Source organism: Pocillopora damicornis, chromosome 4, assembly GCF_964200805.1.
Source record: "Pocillopora damicornis chromosome 4, jaPocDami1.2, whole genome shotgun sequence".
NCBI lineage: Eukaryota > Metazoa > Cnidaria > Anthozoa > Scleractinia > Pocilloporidae > Pocillopora > Pocillopora damicornis.
This window is the reverse complement of record NC_142673.1, coordinates 28,007,100-28,030,027: the sequence shown is the minus strand read 5'-3', so window position 1 is coordinate 28,030,027 and position 22,928 is coordinate 28,007,100. Positions and strand designations below refer to the sequence as shown.

General features: G+C 37.6%; 1 protein-coding gene and 1 long non-coding RNA gene across 2 annotated transcripts; both read right to left on the bottom strand.

Annotated features, from left to right (window-relative positions):
* Positions 1-544: 544 nt before the first annotated feature.
* On the bottom strand, positions 545-19,582 carry LOC149047539 (uncharacterized). Its single transcript, XM_089204626.1, has 15 exons — positions 19,397-19,582; positions 18,578-18,652; positions 16,534-16,605; positions 14,440-14,505; positions 13,604-13,675; positions 13,320-13,391; positions 12,806-12,877; positions 11,980-12,051; positions 10,028-10,096; positions 7,471-7,542; positions 6,960-7,016; positions 6,238-6,449; positions 4,748-4,867; positions 2,067-3,581; positions 545-1,214 (listed from the first exon to the last, which is right to left on the bottom strand). The coding sequence occupies exons 1-15, from the start codon at positions 19,462-19,464 to the stop codon at positions 1,051-1,053; spliced, it is 2,778 nt and encodes a 925-aa protein (XP_089060752.1). The 5' UTR covers positions 19,465-19,582; the 3' UTR covers positions 545-1,050.
* Positions 19,583-20,580: 998 nt separating this feature from the next.
* Positions 20,581-22,647, bottom strand: LOC149047538 (uncharacterized). The gene is made up of 4 exons (XR_016185453.1): positions 22,626-22,647; positions 21,622-21,691; positions 21,217-21,288; positions 20,581-20,958 (listed from the first exon to the last, which is right to left on the bottom strand). It is a non-coding gene; the product is annotated as an uncharacterized LOC149047538 (long non-coding RNA).
* Between the last annotated feature and the right edge of the window lie 281 nt (positions 22,648-22,928).

The window sequence follows — 22,928 nt, the reverse complement described above, 5'->3', positions numbered from 1 at the left end:
CTGTTCTAAGAATCCCTAACTTTGTCCAACTGTTCCTTGTTATCAGGTATTTCTGTTTCTTGAGATAATTATTTTGCCCTTGTAAGCTCTTAGAGTGGATGGTGGTAGTTTGTCTAGTACAGCCCATTTCCAAGCCCTCAGGAGTCGAGATCTGGTCCCTAAATAAAGCCCCGAGAACGAGGCTAAGTGCAAATTAGGTTTCGACGGTACAAAGAAAATAAAGCTGAGGTTTCGAGGGTTACCTCCAAGATTAATTGTTTATCTAGAAAACTGATCGATTGTTCTTTCATTCTATTTTATTTAAAGAACTGAGAAGGATTGGAACGTTTGATAGCTAACCTAAGCGGCATCCCCCGGGATGCTAAAATTACCCAAGACCCCCTTAACGCTATTTCTGCAGTTGCACCGCTTCTTTATAAAATTTTATGATAACCCTAAAAGCTACGTGATAAGATATTCTTCAAAATTGTTAGAGTTATTCCCATACTCAAAATATTATCATCAATAAAAGACGGAGAAGATATAGCGACAACCATTACTAATTACTAAAAAAAATCTGTGATTTCATCTGCACTTTTACGTTTTACACTTTTATACATTGTTTTTACATGCTAGCTGAACCATCCATACCTATCGCCCATGCAGGTTTTAAAATCATAAAATCGATCCTTCTAGACAAAATACAAATAGCTCCATTAATTTCGTTACGAAGAATTATCTTCTGATCTGCGTACTAGTTCGAATCTAGTCTCGGTTCCAGCCTCCTCTCATTCGGCTGTGATAAACAACTGTCTGGTAACTTAACGACGCATCTTGCCAAGGCAGGGGGAAGAGGAATTTTGTTTGGGGATCACTTGTTTTTCAGGGGAAACGTAGTGGCATCAGTCATCACCATTAGGGTAAAAGAGGGATCATTAGCACTTGACAGAGCCTCATGGGGGAATCAGGTAAATTTTATCGTGAAAAAAACAAATCATCCGTTTATCACCCCCTCTTCCCCTAGACGACAAATAATGACTGGTCCCTTATCGTGAAGGGCTCAAGAAAATACTAGTCGCTATCTTCATTGGAGCTAAGCAGTTCATCAGATGTTCCCGTTCTTGTGACCGCTTTATTTTTAAGATGAGCGACTTTTTGGCGAAAGAAACTGCAACATCGCATTGGACAGAAGAAAACATACTTCTTGAATAACATCATATGGACAATCCCTTTTCCTGATAAAAGAAAAGAAAAGAAATGCAATCAACATTATGGTAGGGACGGCAAGTATTTTATTATTGATAGGTTCTTAAAAGGCTTCAACAGAAAAGCTAGGCTTTGTATTACACAAGAGTTGTAATAATTTGCAGAAGAAAAATTGACTTGCCTTCGGAGACGTTTGGAGATAAAAGAGCAAAAATAAAATCGTGACATTGTAAACATAATTCAACGTTTGTTTTTCCTTGCAGATTCTTCAACTAAATGTCCTAAATTGTTATTATAAATTGTCGTGCAAGAAATCAAGGCAATTCCTCATTAAACCTGAGTGTTCTATACTCATCTGATACAAAGTTAGCTCGAATTAGCGCGGGAATCTTCATCCCCCATTTATTCGATGGGCCAATCATAACTAGCGAACGCCGAGAAACTGGGCGCGAGAAGAAGGAAAAACACTCTTCCTCAGCTGCCGTTGTTTATTATCAGAAGCATTTTCTTTTATTAAGATACAAGGGAAAATATTTTGACTCATAATCAGGAATAACGCCTTACAGAATCGAAAGAAGTTTCCTTTTTTTGTCTAAGTCCCTGATGTGTTAAGGTTTTATTTTAATGTTGGCCGTTATGAAATTTTGCCGATTCCATTTTGAGAGCTGACTACTACAAACGCTATTTTACGCCGATATTTGGTTGGAATAAAGTAGTGCAAAAAGTTGGTAGATTCCAAGTCCAATCTTCTCTAGTGATCTTTGCAAACCTCATTTGCTAATTAAGACGTGCAAATTATGGAGGCCTTTGCAGCTCGCGTGTGTCTTAAAGGCTAACATGCACATTCCTTATGTCATTGTTTACCCAACTTAGGCACTTACCGATGGCAAGCATCAGTACAGAGGCGTTGAGAACAACGAAGAGGATATTCACAAACACAGATTCGTTCTTGCCCTCCCCTTGATTCTCATCCCATTTCGTATAAACTGCACCAAGGCAAACGTCAAAGAAAATGACCCACAAGACAAATGTTTGTAAGCGGTCTTCAAACTTTTCCTTGATTGGTCGGAATAAGGTGTAGAGCACTCCAAAGACGCTGACCGCCAGAACAGTAAGGCTGATTTGAGGGAGGCTTTTGGATCCAAATAGGAAAATCAATGAGATCAATATCAGCTTGCGGTACATCTCTGTGACCTCCCAAAACCAAAATTTCTTCTTATAGTTCTCAAAGAACACTCGAAGTCCGAAAGCAATTGCTTTGTCTTCCCGGGACTCACGGTATTTGTAAGTGAGAAACAAAGCTAGAACTGGAAATCCCACGGGATATATTGCCAAAAGAGAAGCCATGAGCCAATACAAGCTGTGGCGAGGAGTGAAACACTTGATGGAGTAGTCAGCTCTCAGTAGGAAGATACAGTCGTTCTTATCGTCTGCGAAACACGTTTCTACACACGCACCGGGAAGAGGTAGAATTTGAATAATCGATTTGCTCGTCGTAGGGTAGGTCGTCAACAACAGCAAGAAAATATTCCGATAGCAAGATTTCTTCAAACTTTCAACTTGTGTTCTTTTCTGGCTTTCGCTAAGGTCCTTCTTGTTCATGATGTAGCGTTTTTTAAGAGATAGATACAAGAAAAGTGAGCCAACAAGTAGGACATTCAAGGCAACGATCAATGTGAACTTTCCAAGCTGATCTAAACGCAAAGAAGAATCAATGCAGCTTAGTGGAGCAAACTGAAAAATGTTCCCTTCAAATACTTTTAGAAATTTCTCCACTGAAATCAAAGTGATCGGCCACTGGACTTTCGCCAATGCTGAGAAAATACCAGCAATGACTTGATAAAAACCAATCACAATCTTGAAGCACGACATGACGACATCTGCAACTGTTCGGTTATTCTCTGCACGTTTGGAGTCACCCCAAAGAACTATTAGAAACACAGCAACAAAAAGAACAATCACCAAGATAGACGAGATTATTGTTACAGTTAGGTGAGGACATTTCAAACATGAGTGGAAGCGGAAATAAAAGCCGTTAGAACAGGTTGCACACAAATTCCCTTGATATCCTTGATGGCATTCTGAGTCGATTCCACCCTTGCAGGACTTGGCATGGGGACATTTGAGTGGCTTCGGAAGTGAAGTATTGAACGTTGAAAAGGACTTGTTGTAGTCTGATCCATTAGAATGGATATTGTTAACAAAACCTTTGAAACGCTCTTTTTCGGACTGATTGGACCATTTCCAGAAGTAGTTAGGAGCAAGTATTGCTGTATCGTTCTCACAAACAAAGCCGTATGGTGGACATGTTGAGCACGGGCCAAAACGATCCAACCGATAAAAGCTTTGAAGACATCTGCATGCACGATATCCAGCAGTCTCGTTCGAAAGCGTACCTGATAATAGAGTGATTTTAAAAATCAATAGGAATACCAATCAGTAGTTGTAGGTGACATAGCATAGAGTGGGAAAGGGTTTTCCACGCACTCACTTCCTCTCTTATTTCATTTGGCTGAGATGTAAGACCTCGCTAGCGACCTGAATTAACATTTGATATAGGTAATCACATGATTTCGAGTGCAATTTGGAATAAATAAGTACGAGTAAATTTTTTTAAAGACTAACAAAATTTCACGAGCCCGTAGGGCGAGTGCAATTTGTGGTCTTTGAAAAAATTAACAAGTGCTTGTTTATTCCAAATTGCACCAGAAAAATCATGTGATTACGTTAATAATATACATGCAAAAATACGAGATGGCTTATCGTAAATAAGCACAAGCAAAGCGCACGCATCGTGCAAAAATAATTAATTCAAACCGTGCGTTCGGTCAAAACAACCGCGTACGATCAAAACAATAATATGCAATGATATCTTCACATCTTTACGGCGCAAAAAAAGTTCAAAGTCCTGCTAAACAGTTCAAGGAATTGTTCAGTCTGTGTCCGAATCACTTTCGATGCAATGGAATCGTCGTTTCCGAGGTTTAACCATGTTTGTTTTTAATTTCGGCGTTGGATCGATTTCCTTGGCAATTCCCTTCTCTAAACATCACTTTTTCCAAACCGACAACCAGAAATCAGTGCTTTTTACAGTGTTTTCGTCGTTTGAGCTGTTTTTCAGCTGCGGTGGCGAAAGAAAACCTACTTAAAACTGCGGCCATTGTTTCGCCAACAAATTTTCACATTTTGTTGCGACATCCAAGGCTCGCATTTGATTGGCTATCTGTGAGTTCTTTGATTATTGACCAATCAGAATGTCTGATTTGTTACTTTCTTTGCGCTGAATTAACCATCTTCTGCACTGAATTAACTCTCTTCTGCAATGAATCAAATTCCACAACAAGCACAAATACACCAAAAAAAGATCAACAATCACTTTTGCCTCGTCCACCTGTTCTCAGGCCGAGTAAAATTTTGGAGCATCCATTTTAGATTATCATTATGAAGAAATAGACTTGTTTTGGCTAAATAAGATGCCTGAAACTTCTGACTGTGTAGGAAGTGTCCTCAGGCGTGGTCAAGTTGAAAAAAAGTTACAGTACACAGCAAACATTATATTTACCGTAAGGACATGCCAGGCAATCGGTCGCTTTGGTCCCAGGACTATGCAGTGCAGAAACAAATGTACCATTACTGCATCTTTTACAATCAACTTGTCCCATTTCATCCTGATAAAAACCACCTGTAAAGATATGATAGAACAAGGAAGCAGCTTCACAAGTGGGTTACTATGGGCCCATAAACAGGAGTTGTCAATGTAGGAACTTTGAGAAATGTTCTTGATTTGTTTTGTTTTCAATTCATTTCAAATGGAATGTTTCCTGTAAAAGATCATATTACAATGCCAGTAAAAAATCAACCAATCAATTTAATCTTTTGTAATGTCCCTTTAAATTCTGCTGTCGACGACTTACCCACACTTCGTTCTCTTGAAAACCGTGTGATATCCCACCCCCCCTCCCTCTTTATACATGTACTTGATCGCATTTCTGTTATTTTTGCTATACATGCAAAATGCTATGGAAATTCTATCAGGAACAGACATAGTTTTAAACATTTTTTGCCAACAGGGTTTCCTGGATGTAATATAACCACTTAAATATTAAGACCAATTGTACTTATCACTTTTCACTTGATAACGGTAAATAGGCTGTACTAGGCAAGTTTAACTCTTTAGCTCCCTGAGTGACCAAGACAGAATTTCTCCTTGCAATATCAATACAGTATCAAGAAGACAAGTGAGGAGAATAAAGCAGAAAACTCAATTAGGGGACTACAAGTTGATTCAAAACCAAATTCTCCAAACTGACATAATGAGTATTTAATGACAGACAGTAGGAGGAATTACTAATGAGATCTTGGGAGTGAAAGGATTAAATGCAAAGAACGCTGCAAGAAAAAGGTGACAGTTTATCTCATTCAGTGAATATTTACTATCGTGTAGCACGAACATGTCGTGGGAGTTTTATTTTGCAGAATGACCATTTTTTTGAATTGGAATTTCAAGGAGGATCCAGTTTGTGCAGTTCTTAGTTAACAAAGGTAACATCAATAAAGAAAGGAAAGTGATACCGGTATTTGAAATTTCTAGTTTGTTAAGTTGTGGAAAGTGGGGCTATACAAGATATGATTTATAGATGGATATTTTGGGTGTGATATCCCACACCCCCTCCCTCTTACAAAAATCATCCGACCTTCCCCCTCCCCTCCCACACGAAGGCGATAAATAGTGATTTGCCCCTGAATTCAATTGAGCCAGTCTATTCTTAGGGCCAAAGCGAGCAAGGTTTACAAATGATTTTGATTAAATTTCACCGCTTGTTTCCTTTAACCGCATTTGTTAGTTTTGTAGGCACAGACTGGCTCACTAAGAGGCCAACTGATGTAATAACTGGGTCTTGCCCCACTGAAGAACCTTTTTCTTTCTCTGTTAGCTGTAATTTACAATGCTTAGAGCTTACCCTTAGATATGGATGCTTGTTTCTAAAAAAATATTCTTAAAGTCTCTCCGTAAACGAAACTTAACCATAAAATAATATTACTCATTAATACCTGCAGGACACTCGACACAGCCTGTTTCACTGGTATAGTTACCAACGGAACAGAGACTGCAATCAGCGCAACTGGAGCTTCTGTACGGAAAAGTAGTTACATGGTGTGAGTCACAATCACGGCATTCAAAGCCTGAGCGTTTCCAGCCAGCTCGGAAGGTGCTTTGTTCTCCAGATAAAGTAACATGCAGCGAAGTCGAAGGAGCACATTCTCTGAAGGTTAGAAAATTACAACATATCAAAGGCTCGGTGATACGAAATAGTATGGCTTGCCTATTTTGTGCCAAGGGGGAAACTGAGGCAAAAATTAACTAAGGAAACAGGGAAAAACGACAATATTGGGAGATGAACGAGCTCGAAAAATATGATAGATAACCAACTCAGAGTATTTTCGAACTGGTTCCAAATATCTTACATCCCAGGAGCGCGAGTAACCCCCAAATATAACTCTGCGGACTATTGCAAATGATGGAGGGAAAAAACGCATACCAACCATCTTCTGGTCCACGGTCAGCTGCTATAGCTTTTTTATTGAGCCAATCGAAATTGAAGAATTTAAATATGCTTTGGTTAGGCCAGGCAGAGGTTTATACCAAGGCTAGCTGTGAATAACCTTTCTTTTTTTGAAAAATACCTGCACGAAGTTGGATATTTATTAGTTTAGATGTCCATTATTGAAAGGCCTATAGCGTGTAGAGTAAATTGAATTTAAGGCCTACTTACATTGTCGCCATATATCTTCCTCGAGGCAGCTGAAGAAGATTTTTACACGTCAATGATCTGTCAATTATTAGATTAAGAATAAAATAAATCTAAGTTGTAAAGATTGAAAAAATAATGCAATCATTATGGAAATTGTAATAAGATCAATTAGCCAAGCGGCTTACGTGGTTGAATCTTACATGGGTTTTAAAAACATAAAACAACAACAACAACAACAACAACAACAAAATACATAAAAAATCATAAACATTAAAAAACAAAAACATAAAAAATCATAAACATTAAAAAACAAAAACATAAAAAAAACACCAAACACTCTGGGCTTGCAGCCAAACTGGAAAACAAATGGTCAATGGTACAGTCGATAAGGGTAACAGTGATGAAGTCAACGGCAAGGATAATAATGAGAATAATGTAATGGCGATACATGAAAGTAACAAGGAGGACTGGCAATACTGTTGTGATTATCTAAGCTATTTGATGTGTATAACTTCCCCGCGTCTTTACTTACACCTTAGCATTGTTTGTCATTTTGTCGAAAATTCCATCTGGCAACAGTGGTAAAGGATTGTCAAAAATGGTTCTGAAAGTGAAATACTAATTCATTATACAGTTGATGCATTTCTGGGGTCCCAGACAATGTTATGTGCACCGTTTGTTTCTTTTTCTTATGAGTGTTTTGACTTTTCGAGTATCATCTCAAAGAAAACAGAAATAAGACACCTTTAAGAGGAAGGCAAAGGGTTTGTAAGTTATGTGTGATTAATAAAGGCCAAAATTAACGCGATGCGTAAATTTTTACAGAGGCAAGCGTGATTCGTGAACTAATGTCAGCGTGGGATATGATTTGCCTCCTGAAATATATGGGACCCGTGAATTTATTTAGTCCTTGCCCGAAACCTTGAAGACAAGAAGAGAGATTGCAAGTTTTCTCATTCAAATACGTGACGTATGAATTTTTGCGTGAAACGGGATCAGGAACTCCCCATCCCCCTCCCTAACTCTTTGCTAACCTCCTTCGAGTAACCTTAAGGTGACTATCTTTACATAAGGGAACGGTAAAAGGAGGAACGGCAAAAGGGGGAACGGCAAAAGGGGGAACGGTAAAAGGGGAAACGGTAAAAGGGAGAACGGTAAAAGAGGGAACGGTAAAAGAGGGAACGGTAAAAGGGGAAACGGTAAAAGGGAGAACGGTAAAAGGGAGAACGGTAAAAGGGAGAACGGTAAAAGGGAGAACGGTAAAAATCAAAGTGCTCTGTGAGCAAACTCGTGAATTGACACATGATTTTTGAGATTATGTTTAATGTTATCTGGTTTAGGGAATTTTGTGGTTGATTGTCATCTAGAGTACGAACAGTAGTTCAGTGTTCGCTAATGTAGCAAAGAAACAAAGTAACGTTGGGACAAGAAGGTATTACAATTGAAATGATCATGCTATTACATTTAACAAGGTGGATGATGTCATGTGTTTTAAACGTCTATCATTTTTGTTTCTGGTTCAAAAGAAAAGGTTGGAAGTAAATGTGGGTGAAAACTGAAATTTACTGTCTTTCGTTGTAAATATTAGAAAATCAAGGCAATACTGTCTTAACGAAAACATTAACGATTCCCTCTTTATCAAATGAGACAAACGGGAACGAGTTTTGAGTGATATAACTAAGCCAAGCCTGCCACCGTCATTTTAGATCTCCGCCTGGGTAGATTTAAGTCACGTGCTAGGCAACGTATAATCAATAACAAGATAGAATTTCATTTCAGGCCTATTTATCAATTTTGTGGTGTGTAACTTTCGCATTTTAGTACGTTGTATATATGTTGAATCTTCAAATTGTCTTGAAACTTACGAGAAAATTGTTCTTTAAAAATTCACTGAAAAACGGTAGCTAAAATTGTTTGTCTAAGTGTTATTTGATTTTCGTGTTAACTTGTTATTTAGTCAGTCGCCGGCATCTTTTGTTGCTTCACACGCGACGAAACGTAATGATCAATTTTGTCCTCAATCTCACGCTATAACAAAAAAAGCTTTTGAACATCTGTAAACTCAGAGCGCTTCGCAGTAAGTGATATTTTCAATGAATCTTCGGATCGTTTTCAAGTTCAAGGATTGTAAATTACAATTTTATGAAAAACGAAGGTTGTTGTTATTTCAGTGTGAACCCTTGAATGCTTGCCAGTCGCTGGCGCCGCTTGTTGAAACTAAAACGAAAAAAAAAACTCTTTTAAGATTATCATTGGCTTCTTTTTCACCCCACCACTATTCTTAGCAACAAAGGTCGCCATTTCGTCTGTTTATTGCTCGCCAAAAACTATCAAATGTACTCAAAAGCCTAAAATCTAAAAAAAAGTTTACAGGAATCGACCAATCGAGCGAGCGAGCGAGCGAATGCTATTCCCCACATCGTATCTATAACTCGCTCTTGCGCATGCGCGCAATTCACGAGTTAAAAAGGAACGGATTTTAAGAAAAGATTCTCCGTTTTAATCAAAGATTCCCCCTTTTAAAGGTTCCTGCTTTTAACGATTCCCGCTTTTAAAGATTCCTTTACTTTAAGTATTCCCGCTTTTAAAGATTCCTTTACTTTAAAGATTCCAGCTTTTAAAGGTTTCCCCCTTTTAAAGATTCCCCATTCCCCATTTCCCGTTCCCTCCATTTCCCGTTCCTTATTTTAAAGATAGCCATTTCAACAAAGATGTTTAGCTTGAATCATGCGAGTAAATTATTTAATTAGGAAGATTTAGCACCGCTTTTACGTGAAGCGGCAAACTTCAGCTTGTCCTTTCACATTTCACATAAACCTTACTGCTTTAGCTTCGTGTAAGCTTGCGTCACTTCGGTTGTGAAATGATTTTAACCGTGGAATTTCATCTACCTTTGTATCACGTACAAGAAATAGTTTTGACCAACTTTTTTCCAGGAATTAACCTCTTCTCGGTGAAAGAAAAAGGGGAGAAAATCTTATGTACAAGGCAAACGGCGAAAGTGGACACTCGCCGTGGCCACTCTTGCCGTGCGGTGATAAATCTCTCCTGTGTATTGCATCTCAACTTTTAAGCTGCAGTTTGCTTACAGCTGCCTCAGAACAAGTCTGTCGAAGCTTTTGCTTTCAATGGTTTTAATTGCATTACTGTGAAGAAATCTGAAGAAGAAGAAAAAACCATTTCGGTGAAGCAAAGTCTCCAATCGGGAACAATCATGAAAATATCGTATTAATGAATGATGTAATTTGCAAACAAATAAAAATGATAAAACTTGCATGAGTTATTAACATCAAATAAAAGCAATTTCCAAAATTTTAAAAGTCATTTCCACCATAAAAACATTAGCTTAGTTACCAAACTCCCCTAGCTATGCACTTGATACTTAGAAATTTGCAACATTCCGTAACATAGAGTGAAACTTATACTTACAGTGACTTGAGAAGAGGAGTCCCATCAAAAACGTCTTTGGCAATAAATGCCAGATTGTTTTTGATAAGCATTCTGAAAATTATAATTCAAAGGAAACATGAAACCCATAAGAAAATAATGTCGCATGTGAAGTGTCATTTACAACAAATATATAAATACGCATAGTTGAATTATAGAATGATACTGGTCAATTCGTCTATTTGGAATTATTCATAGTCTCCGGATATGGTTACGATAAAATAACTCCTATGAAATCGACATTTAATTCATTAAAATATGGGTCTCGTCTTCTACCTTTAATTTGTAAACAAGGAAAAGCGACGTGATATTTCGCCTAAATTTATTTGTTTTTCGTGTTTGCGTAGCTTCTTCTGTTTAATGAATTCCCCAAGTGTTCAGAGGAGAATATCCACACGTGTTTTGACTTCTATACTGTTTATAGAGGTTGTTATCTAAACTTCGAGTGAATATAGAACGTCATACTGTGTTTATATATTCTCATCAACACGGCAGTCAAACGTCTGTACATCTGCGAACGTTTTTAAGGCTAGATGGCGTGCTTTTAGGCTTTCAACACAAGTTCTTTAAAGAACAACCACACAAGCGAGTAAGTCGCCGTGTTGGACACCGTACAACTTTTGTGGTAAAGCTCAACATAAAATGGCACTTCAGCAGCAAACCCGTAATCAAATAAACTTTGAGTGCGAAAGTTTCTTGTGTTCTCTTTCCCCAGTTTACTTCCTTTTACAGATTAACAAGGTGTTTCAAAAGTTCGTTTGTTTGTTTTCTTCTAACGTTTCATCATTTATTTAAATTAATATTAGAGAATATCAAAAATTTCGGGAAAGGAACATCATACACAAATGGCGCTAAAAATGATGGGAAAACGCACTCATGCAGATTTTGTGCAAAACAAAGACAACTAGCAGACAATTAAAATTGCTATTGGTAACAATTGTAACAAATTCTCTGCTCCAATTTATTGATAAAATTCTAACAATCATTTTATTTGTTGAGAAAATTAACAAGTTCAAAAATCGGAATGAACTTTCGAAACACCCTATGCATGAATGAATCGCTGTTTTGTTGTAATTTTTTTTCCCGCGTAATTGGCGTGACAGCGGTTGTTTCCAAAGTTTTCCTTTGAGCCTTTGAGTGGGAGTTTGCGCGCGGCTGACCAAAATTTACCCCTTGCGCATGCCCTATGTTTTACTGCTACATAGTTCTAATCCAGACAAATCTATGTTTGTCATTTTTCGAAACGCCTAATAAACTATTAATATATAATGTTCAAACTTATTGGGCCGGTTATTTGAACAAAGTTTAGCCGTTGTTTAACAAAGCTGCGTTATGAAATATCCTAAATTAAGCTGAATCTTTCATCGGAATATTCACTCTGTGAACAGTGTCACGAGGGCCGAAAGCTGGCAATTGAAAGACATTCATGGCATAAAAACAATCCAATCATGTAGGAAACGTAAGCCCCTCTCCTTGCATGTAAGAAAAGGGGTTTGGGTTAGACCCGGTGTAAATAACAGCCCCATTGAGTTCAGCCAAGTAACTTCTTCGTTCTCTACACTACCGTGAACTAAAACCTCTGTAGAAAACTTACAGTGTGTTCAAATTGTAAAGTCCACTAAAGGTGCGTTTATTAATGGAAGTGATGTTGTTGAAGCTAAGCATCCTTAAAGAAAAAGTAAAAGAGCATTTTAAGAAGGAAAGTGAAGTACATAAAGAGAGAAAACGTATATACATCGGAATAGGTCTTATTCGATCAATTACATAGAGATATAAGCCCATAACGCACGCCTCATGATTTTAAGCCCCGCTCAAAAATTAAACGCACGTAACAGTTCAATGCAATATCTTGCATCATTATTGGATCGTGTTGTGAGATATTGTAAAAGAGCTGTCCAAACGCGCAAAAAAACTTGCAACATCCAAAAATGTTGCAACAAGAATTTGACAGTTTTCAAACTTGATCTAACATCATCCAACATCTTGCAACACGTTTTTATAAGTTGGCCAAACTCGTGCCACAATGTCGTGCGCCACAATGTTGCGAGATGATCAGCTGAAATGTTGCGGACGTTAGTCAGGCCTTTAAACGCTACATTTATCATTTGAAGAACTGCTTTTTATTCCCTGTGGGACATGCATAAGTTGTTTCATTACACTTAACTTCGGGCAGTTTGTAGGCAACAAAACTGAGAAAAAGGAATTTATAGTATATGAATCCTTTATGGGGCAAATGACCAAGTACACGGAAAAAATGCAGAGAATTATTAATTTGGTTTATATTGGGTGGCTAACATTCCCATCGCTCTTTTTAAGGGATATAGAAATTTTGAATCTATAGATTACTGAATGTATGCGTCGACTGGGAGAAGTGAATTGAATGTTTTTTCAAAATTGCCATAATTTTCCCTTTTACTTACAGAATATCTAATTTGTCGAGCTTATCAAATACGTTATCTGGTAATGACTGCAGATTGTTGAACGACAAATCACTATAAAAAGATAAGATGAATAAAGTTATTAACAAGAAAATAAAAACCCAATTGCTCTTTCTGAAAAAAAGTTTAGAAATGATCATATGCAACTAACATATCTACAATTTGTAAGTGGACTCAGATTTCAGTACTCCATACATCGTATTATAATTACCAGTAGCGGATTCAGTGGAGGGGCCCAGGGGGGCCGCCCCTTTTAATTTGAGTAAAAAAGCAAGAATCGTAGAAGGAAGAAAAGCCGGCGGGGCAAGTGACAAAAAGCAGGCCCCCCCTTACCTCACCATAAACCCAGTGAAAATAATAGACCCCGATCGCGAGTAAAAATAGAAAGTTGTATCGCGTCCGTTTTCACTTAGTATTACGTCATTTCACGGGCAAAAATATCAAAAGACAGTGGCAAGATAACAACTCCTTCTTGGTTTTGTTTTTAGTTACTTACAGGTTTGCTACTACAATAGTATTCTGAAAGATGTTTGGTGGTAGGTACTCGATCTTATTGTTACGCAGATATCTACGAGAAAAAAGAAACATTCACAAAATTTCATTCCTTGCGCAAAATCTTAAAAAATACTTCCAGTTAGTACCTGTCATACTGGTTCTAGGGCTAAAGCGCTCTTCACCTTAGCCAAACCTTTGCCTGATGCATGTAAACATAGTAAAAAATGCTGTGTCCCTCAGATTTCCAAATGGAATCATTTGATGCTAAGAGAATCAAATACTCACAGTTCAAAAACTATTTGAATTCCTGATGTTACGATTTTCGTTACATCTGTGATCTGGTTATTTTCTAAGTTTCTGAAAAAAGAAAGGTCATAATGCAGAAAAATCCAAGTTGTGAGCGCTGATTTAAAATTCACTTTGATATTTTGACGATAGATAGACTCTTGTTTAGTGATGATATTTTCCTACAATTCGTGATGACGGTAAATTTTCCAAATTTTACCGTATTAGTCCAACAGTCATTTGGCCTTTCGAATTTGTACTAATCTAACTAGTAACGAGGTGTTGCAGATGAGTATAATTATGACAGCAACCCAAATCCTTTGGCTGAAGAACTTAGTCTATTTCGGGTTCAAATCCAGTACAGGCCTGAAATTTTTCAGGCCTTATTTTCACGACTATTTAAGTAGTATTCATAACTACGAGAATCGCTTCCATATTCGTTTCTTCAACCGCCTTTCACATATATGATTTTCATATATTTACCGTCATTTATTCACTGCTTCACGGGTTTATTTGGAACCAACATATTTATTTATTTTGAATCACCATAATGACCAGCTCAACAATTTCGTCGCCGATTGTCGGTGGTAATATCGAGACACGATGATGAAGGGACCAAGACAAGAAACTGACTGCATGAATTTGTTGGCAATGGGACAAATTATTTCTCGGCAACTTTTGCTTGCTAGTAAAGTCGGGAACAAACCAAACTCTTCGATAAACTAAGTGCTTTCCTTCAAATGCACTAACCATTTTGTCCAGTCGAATCTTGGTAAATTCCAGATCCCTTGTCCTACCACCTAGATACACAATGATAACAAATCATAGCAACTTACACTTTTCTGGAATATGCAAGACGCTTCAAATCTGGAACGGATGTCAGGTTGTTATTCCTCAACGAACTAAAAGATTCAGAAAATTGGGAAAAAAAGACACAAACAGTTGTAATGATTTGATTATTAAGCTGAGGCTCTCTTTCAAAGCAAATATATTTGGTTTTGACTTCTCCAGTGGAAGAAATCCACTCAGTTGGCTTGTCTCGAAGGAAGCAATTATTTGATCACGTCACGAAACTCACAAATGGTGTTGTGTGACGAGAACAAACACTGAACCCTCTGATTGGCTAATTAAAAGAATTAACAGAAAACAAAAGGGACATGTGCAAACCAAAGAATACGCCCCTTCCCTTTCCTACTCAGGTTAATTAAGGCCTGGGTCAAAAATGATTTTCGCCTCCAGTGGCCCCCCAGCAAGGTTCGCGGAATTCGCGTGGACTGCGCGAGTAACCATAGTTACTTGGAATCAAGATCGCGTAGTTCGTGAACGGCATCCGCCATTTTGAAGTGTCGGCTTTGCATTGGTTTTTCCCATCTTCGCCGGTGAATCCGACAATTTAGAGGAAGACATCAAAAGAAGGTAATAACATTTTCTTTGCTATCTTCATTTCCTCAAAAAATGGCTTGATATCGCTATCTTAACGCCAAAGAGAACCCTTTTGAACCTACGAAGACTTCTAAACACCGCTCTCAACTTGTTCATTGACTTCACTGCAAATACAATGCAACATGAATTTATAATATAGCGCTCATATCTAGAGCTCAATAGCGTTTTACAATGTTTGTAACTTATGCATAGAGAAAAGTACAATGTTTTGTAACAAATGCATAGAAGAAAGTTTCATTGTGGATATACCATTCAATTTTTGAAATTAAATTTAGCTTGATTAATCTTCTATCATATCATGATATGTATACTTATGGTGTCTATCAAAATTCAGGCTTTTGAATGCTTTGGAACAATTTCTCCAAGAAGCAGATGAATTTACTTACAAAAGTAATCCCCAAAGCAGTTGTTAGGTAAGTTTAATTGCTTCTGAACACTCGCGTGTCAAAACGGCGGACACTAAGTTGAATACGTGACTGCGAGTTTTCAAAATTCCCACCTCCTAAACAGTTTTAATTTGTCTTTTTTCCAAATAAATAGGAACCTGTAGGATTACTTTCATTGACAGCGGTTGGAACCAGGTAAAGGCTAAGATGTTTTCGGGCGAAAACCATGATAGAGGAAGCAGCTTCGCAGAGACAAAACTTGATTTAATCTGCCTAGCACATCTCTCTTTTTTTTTGGCAGCCATTCCAAGTGGGAAAACAATGAAAAGTGTCTCAAATATTCATAGCGATAACTGCATTTTGATTTGCCTTGTGTTTAGTGGTGGGAATTTGCTCAAGAAAGCAATCGACGAATTTGGCGCCTAAATTAGCTATTTTTGGCTGTTGAGAGTATCATATTACGCTGCCACAATTCAGTCCGAGAGAGATGGTAGTGATACACATTTCTGCCAAGTATGAGAAAAATCCCTCGCAAAATAGCTAAGTTATTCTCAATTTTGTGAAAAACATGGGTTAAAGGCAGGGTGACCCAGGCCTTAATTAACCTGAGTAACCCTGAAGTGTTGACTTCATGGTAATGCAATGAATTAGCATATTTCACGACTAAAGATTGGGCCAATTACGAAATGTGACCAATCACAGTCCACGCTCATTGATCCATGACCAAAGCAAACCTGAGCGCTATAGCACTGGACGAGGGTGGGATGTTTTTCCCCTGTTCTATATTAACTTTCAATTTTAAAACGTTCAAAACGTGTCTTTTACTCGTATCATCTTTAACTCACGTGACTTACATCAGATAGATTAAACAAAAGAAAGATAAACTTGGAACCCTAGAGGTAGAGAGGCTCAAGAAAATGGCCGTCAAGTTTTTGGAAATGGGTCTTAAATGGAGCAGTCGGTTCGATGTAATTTTGCTATTTGGAGCTTTCTGTTGAGCAAATAACAGCATAAGATTATAACTCTTCTCAAATGAGCTTTTTTTTCCACAGATCATGCTTGAATAACGATACTCCCTTTTCCGTTCTGTGAGTTACTTACCATCTTTCGAGAGAGATAAATTGCTTGAAAGTTCCGTCACCTATCGTCTTCAGTCTGTTATGTTCAAGTAACCTATAACCCATTAGGAAAATATTTACAAGTTATTTACCCCAATGAGCCAAGCTTTATATGCTTGAACGCGAGCAAAGGAAACTGTGGCTGGAATACGGAATCGGAGCTTTCAGAGAAACTTCCCTATAACCCTGGAAGGTGACAAACATACCACAACAGAAAAAGAAATCATTGAATATAATGTTACTACTGTTAGTGTTATTCGAATGAGTTTGCAATCCTTCCTAGAGTACTCTTGACCTTAGAAACACAACCTTTCATACTAAGTCACCTTCAAAACGATCGAGAGTCAATAAAAGATACAAAATTGCTCCACGCCCGAAGTTCGACCATGTTTTCGGACAGAAACAATAAATTTCTTGGCTCTCCACGATGAAGGTTGCGGACTCTTATGCCTTTCACCTCAAACTTGTTCTCAGGTTTGAAGCATATGAATACAATTAGCTTGAAAGGTCTTGTCTTGAAGTGCTATTTCAAATTTCAAAGGAAGGAAATGGAATTTTTCCACAGCAAATGGGTGCCGCCAGGCATATCAAACTTATTTTCCATAAGCGTGAACATTTGCTCTAATTGGCGTCCAGGCTGGCGCGAACAACGCTTTCCCTACTGCGCTTGCGCATCAGAGTATCAATCGCATTGGTGACAATTTACATTTGTAAACATGGCGGCTGCAAGGGAAAGGAGAGTCCCAAAACGATACCCCGATGAGGTCTTTTCAACTAGGCTTTTATTCAAGAAGAAGACAAGAACAAAAACCAACGACCGTAAACTTTCATCCTGTCCTTGTGACAGTCGTAGACAAAGTCGCAAAGCGAGTCAAATTTACCACTTTGGAATCTATGGGATCTTTTTCAGTTTGTGATACTTGCAGCTTCTCTCTGTGTCGTCGAGCCCTTCCTCAAGTTCCTGTCGCTTGGTAGTTTCGTTCTGTAAAGATTCTTCTAGCGCTCGTTTTCAATAAAGTAATTATCTAGCTCGTTATAAAATAACTTGACAGAATGATTATTTTAAGTTTGATCGCGCCATTTGTCAGTGAGCCTCGACATCAAAACCTCCACTTTTCCTCTTGCTCGCTTTGGCTTTGCACACATGGTCCCAATCTTTTTCCTGAATACATTTGTTATTCGATTGTTGACGACGATGCCTCTAACGCCCGTTTGTTACATGGTTTTCTCCACAACTACAGCGCAGGTAGATTCGCCACTTCCCTCCCCATTCTCTTTGGCAATTGTGTAGAGAAGATAGCTGAAAAATTGTTAAACACGACTGGTATCAGACATATTCGAGACTTACTAGCAACAAATGCCGTATCTCCGGGAACAAAAGGAAAAAAAAATCAAATCGCTTCATTTATTTATGAGACTACTTACTTTTTCATACTGCATGTAAACGTGGTTAACGAATGGCCGGAAAATCATCCTGTTATTGGACCCTCTGATCTTTCTCCCACGGCTTTTACGGATCCGTAGAAAACCAGAAGTAAAACCAGTGAGAGTGCTCCAACTTGAGCAGCCATTTGACCCAACTAAATTGGTCGCAAACTAGACGAATTATATACCAAAATAAAGAAAATTTCTCGCTCCATTCGAATGTGGCAGTACAATTGAGATTTGAACATGTGCGAAAGAGCGAGGACCCATTCTTACGGGCTAACCCTGATACGACACTCTGAACGCCTTCGTAAATTGCCTTATCGGAATATTAAAAATTCAATTTTGACTCCTTAAAGCTTGAAGCTTTGGTATTTCAAAAGAAGTTATAATTTTTTTTTTGTTGGTAAAATTAATCACTATCAAAACGTCTCTTAGTAATCGAGCCAAAGGTTCCAGATTTTGTGTGTTCTAGAGACACAAAGTAGTGGGGGCGGGGTCGCCCAGATTTGATGTAGGCTTTTGTTAATAGTGAGTTTGATATGATTTCCATAATTTCACATTTTTTTCAAAGACTGATTGTCTATAGTTACCATACTTACAAATTAGCGAGGTTATCCGTAAGTCCTTCCAATGTACCCTTGTCTATATGTGTCAGCTTATTATGAGACAGTGTACTGAAAACCGAAAAGTTAATCATGATATCATTGTCATTGTCGTGTCATCGATGTCATGTCGCATAATAAACTGAACAAAGTATTACAGGGTAATTTAGTACTATCAACTAAGTTGATAACGTAAATTGGCCATAGTTAAGGATTTAAAAACTAACGTTTCGAGCGTTAGCCCTTCGTCAGCGAAGTAGTACCAGATTACCCTGTTATACTCTCCCACCGAAGCAGCACCACAGTTTCTTTAGAAACTTACATAGTCCCTTTAAACAAGATATTAGCAACGTAAAATTGCGCGCTGTTGGTTTTCTGCGGTAAACTTGATTGCCACTTGTCAAGGATGTGATAAATGATGTGTGCCCGATTTAGAACTCAGTACCAGTAATTTTAACTAGTTTAAGGTGTGTCTACATTTTTAATGAAGTAAATTTATTATCTTCGCAATTAAAAGTGTACTTGTCAATTCGAAAGTGAACTCCGCCACTTGAATCTTACCTTGCCCACTCCTCCCCCTTCCTAGCCTCCCTCCCCCCATAAACTTGACGCTTGACGATCAGTGAGAATACTTGACCCAGAGGAAATACAACGCAGTAGCTGTTTGTAAACCGCGCCATATGTAGTTTTGCGTGCGTGGACAGGTTCAATAATTGTCTTGGAAATGGTGGCGCCCACATTAGCTCTTGTAGCATATTTGAAGAAAATTTGTTTACCTTTTTGGAATATGAAAACACACCGTCAAATACTACTTACAGGTCTTGTAATTGTTGCATCGACCGAAAAGTTCCATTTTGTATATTCTCCAAGTCGCAATTTTCCATGGAACTACATACAAAAGTTATTAAAAAAAATAAAAAATAAAAAAAATCAACACAAAGCAGGTTGGTGCTGTAGAAAAAATTGAGCAAGACTGAGATCACGTTATCGAAAGTTTCCTGATTTAAGAAACTGCCTTCGGGAGAATTTTTTTTTAATTTGTCAATGAATGTCTGTTTTTGAAATGTAGGTGTCTTAATTAAGGACACTGTTAGAAATTTTCTGTGAAAAGATATGAAAGAATATCTTTCATTAGCCAAGTGGAGAGGAATTATCTTCTATTTCAAAACGCGCTTCTACTGAAAAAGGCATTCATCTAACTCTATCTTTTGACGAAACCTTCAAGCAAGTCAACTCAGCGATGGTCATGACCAATAATTTGCAGTTCCATGCATAGAGCAATTTTCAATTGAGTGTTAAAATTGAATCCAAAATTTTGTTTTGGTTTTGCAAAGTCAGTCTTTGACTGATCTACATAGCTCGCACCATCCTTGTAACCTATCAGATGCAAACGAAAACCTATCGTGACTTGGTCGCCCGCGTTTTCCCGCGTTTCCCGAATTTGAGTTTTCACTTTGAGTGCTCATTGGTTGTTGATGATGTAAACCTCTGCTCTGCTACAGAGAAAAGCAACCAGAGCTCGCTCGCTCGCTTGCTCGCAGTCCAAGTGTTGCAATCAACTTCGGGAATAACTATATCATGAGACAAACATTAAAACTTTGTTCTATGGTGGTGATTTGTATGTTGAACTACTTAACTTACAGATATTTCATATCGTTAAAAACGGCAAAGATATCTGCTGGCAGAGATGGTCCAAGTGGATTTGAATTAAGGTATCTGTAAAGTGAACCGTTTGCAATCAGTAAAAACTCTCTTCTACATTCAGGTAGGTCGACATGACATAAAAACAGATGGCAAATATTCGTGCTTAATAAAATGTGACGAGTGATATAACAAGATACAAAAGCAATAATTGGCAGAATAATGATAACGCAAGAGATCGAGGATAAGGTTTATTCTCTCTTGTTATGACATTATTTCTAGGATAACTATATCTTACTTACATTTTTTTAAAGCTTTTTTCCGGATGAAAAATTACACTTACAGTTTCCGAAGCCGTGTTAGTCCTTTGAGAATGACCCTTACATCCGCAATTGTTATTAGGTTGTTTTCGAGTTTACTAGGCAAATAAAATACTTAAAATTAATTAGCTTTTTGATGAATTTAACGGCGTTATGATGACTCACGCAGCCTCATTCCATTTGCGTCACTGTGTCTCATCCATGAACAAATAACATCCCTTTTTTTTAATGAGAATGAGCTAACGAGAAACATCAAAATAAACAAGACAAAATAAAACATAGTATGACTTTTTTAAGATGGCATGCATAGGTAAATCTGAACTCTACGATGAACTTTCATCTACTTTAATTACTCACAGTATAGAAAGGCTTGGAGGAAGGTAAAAATTCCCTGAAATTGAATTCATTTCCAGATTTCTGGAAAGAAAATGAGAGCGAATGTTAGGAAATGAAGACTAGGTAATTAATTACCTCAATAAATTTTTTTCGACTATACGATGCAAATTTACTGTTGAAATTGCAACAATTAGAAATTCCTTTTAAGCAAATGAAGATCATCGCAGTATATACTCAACTTAAGCAGTTGAGAAATAAGGCCTGAAAAAAATTCAGGCCTGACCGCAGTACAAATATATGACTTTCATGTATTCTTATCACAATTAGAAATTCCCTTACATAATATCCAGCTTCTTCATATTCTTGAAAGTGTTTCGTGGAATGTGCCGCAATGAGTTATTTGGCAAGGCTCTAAGAAAAAAGAGCACACAAAAAAGCTAGTCATGATCAGGTGCAAAAGTTTAAGTAAGCCAAATGTTCCCCGCTAATTTACTGCGCTTTTCTTAATTTAAAAACCGTTTGGAGAAGAACATTTTCCAAGTGCAAATCCCTCATTCTGATTCGCTAAAGTTGTAGGCATCTATCAGTTAAAATTATTGAGTTGCTAACCAATGGTCTTTTTTGCGTTTACAGTTGACTCGGGAAATATTTTGTCACCTGGGAAGGTTCCTTTTCTAATAACTGTTTCAACAATCCTACCTATTTTCCTTGATACTTGACAGTTTTATCTCAATTACTACTTACAATTCCTTCAAAACAGTCAAGTCCCTAAAAGTGTCTTCTGAAATTGTGTTCAGGGAACAACTTGAAAGATCTCTAAGGAACAAATTTAAAATGGTTAAAAAAATGAAAATGATTAAAATGCAATTTGCAGAGTCGACGTAAAAGATATATGTTACCTTATGAGGGGAGTGTTATTGAGAGGTCTTGAATCAATGCCACATAAGAAAAAATAACGCAAAAGATCTCAGGAATGTGTAAAAGTTCAAAAGGAGGCAATAGCATGCAATTTACGCAAAGAAAGAGAATTTGTAGAGGAAACAGGATCGTGAATGTCTTAACTCTAAGTGTAAGAGTTCGTATCCAAACTATGGTGGTGTAATTTCCCCCAAACGAGAGATGAGTGAGATGTGTAATTTTGTGAAAGAGAAATGTGCCTTATAAAAAAGTGGGTTCGTACAAAAAAAAATTATCGTTATAGGTTATCAAGAATTGGGGTGAAATTGAATTAACGAGCTGTTAAGTACATAGAGAGAAAATTCATGAAAGCTAACAAAAATTCACAAGTTCAATTGACGCAAATTTCTTAATCGAAGCTGGGGGTGCGATTGTATTAACGTGGCGAATACTAATTAACAAATAGAGAAGCCTTGACTGTGCTCTGTTCTGTTATAAAGCACGCAGGAAGCGGCTAGAGCACGAAAGAAGTGTAGAGGTCGAATTTAACACTTTTATACAGAACCTTGAAGTGAAATTTGCAGTGAAATTCAGCTGAATTATGGCTCATAAAAACACGCGAGGTTTTTCACATGACAAGGTAGAAAACAAACTGTTCAAGGCGAGCGTTTTTGAATGAACGACAGACGAATTCACCGGAACATGAAGATTGCTCGGGATGACAGCGCCGCAAAACTCGGCTGCAGTGACTGATGTGACTTTCCACTTAATGCATCGGAAAGAATATCAGACCAAGCTCTTATTTTTTCACTCGATGTGCGGCCGACGTAGTTTTTTGAGGCTTGCTTTACCTTGATGACCGGAGATTGCCATGATGATTGAGCCGCGATAGACTTCAGCATAATCATATTCGCTCAGACACCGTGAATTTTAACAGTTATGCCAGATTGGTTATATTTTTCATCATTTCTGTTTTGCTCTATTTTGTTTTGAAAACTGAACTTTATATACTATACGAGTGTTAGCTGTGTTTGATTTTTATTACCGTACGTAAGCTTGCGATCTAACTGAGCGTGAAAATCTTTAAAACTCGGAATGTTTATTTTGTTTTTCCTTTGAGGATTTTCGTATCTGCTTACGTTTTAATAAAGTAA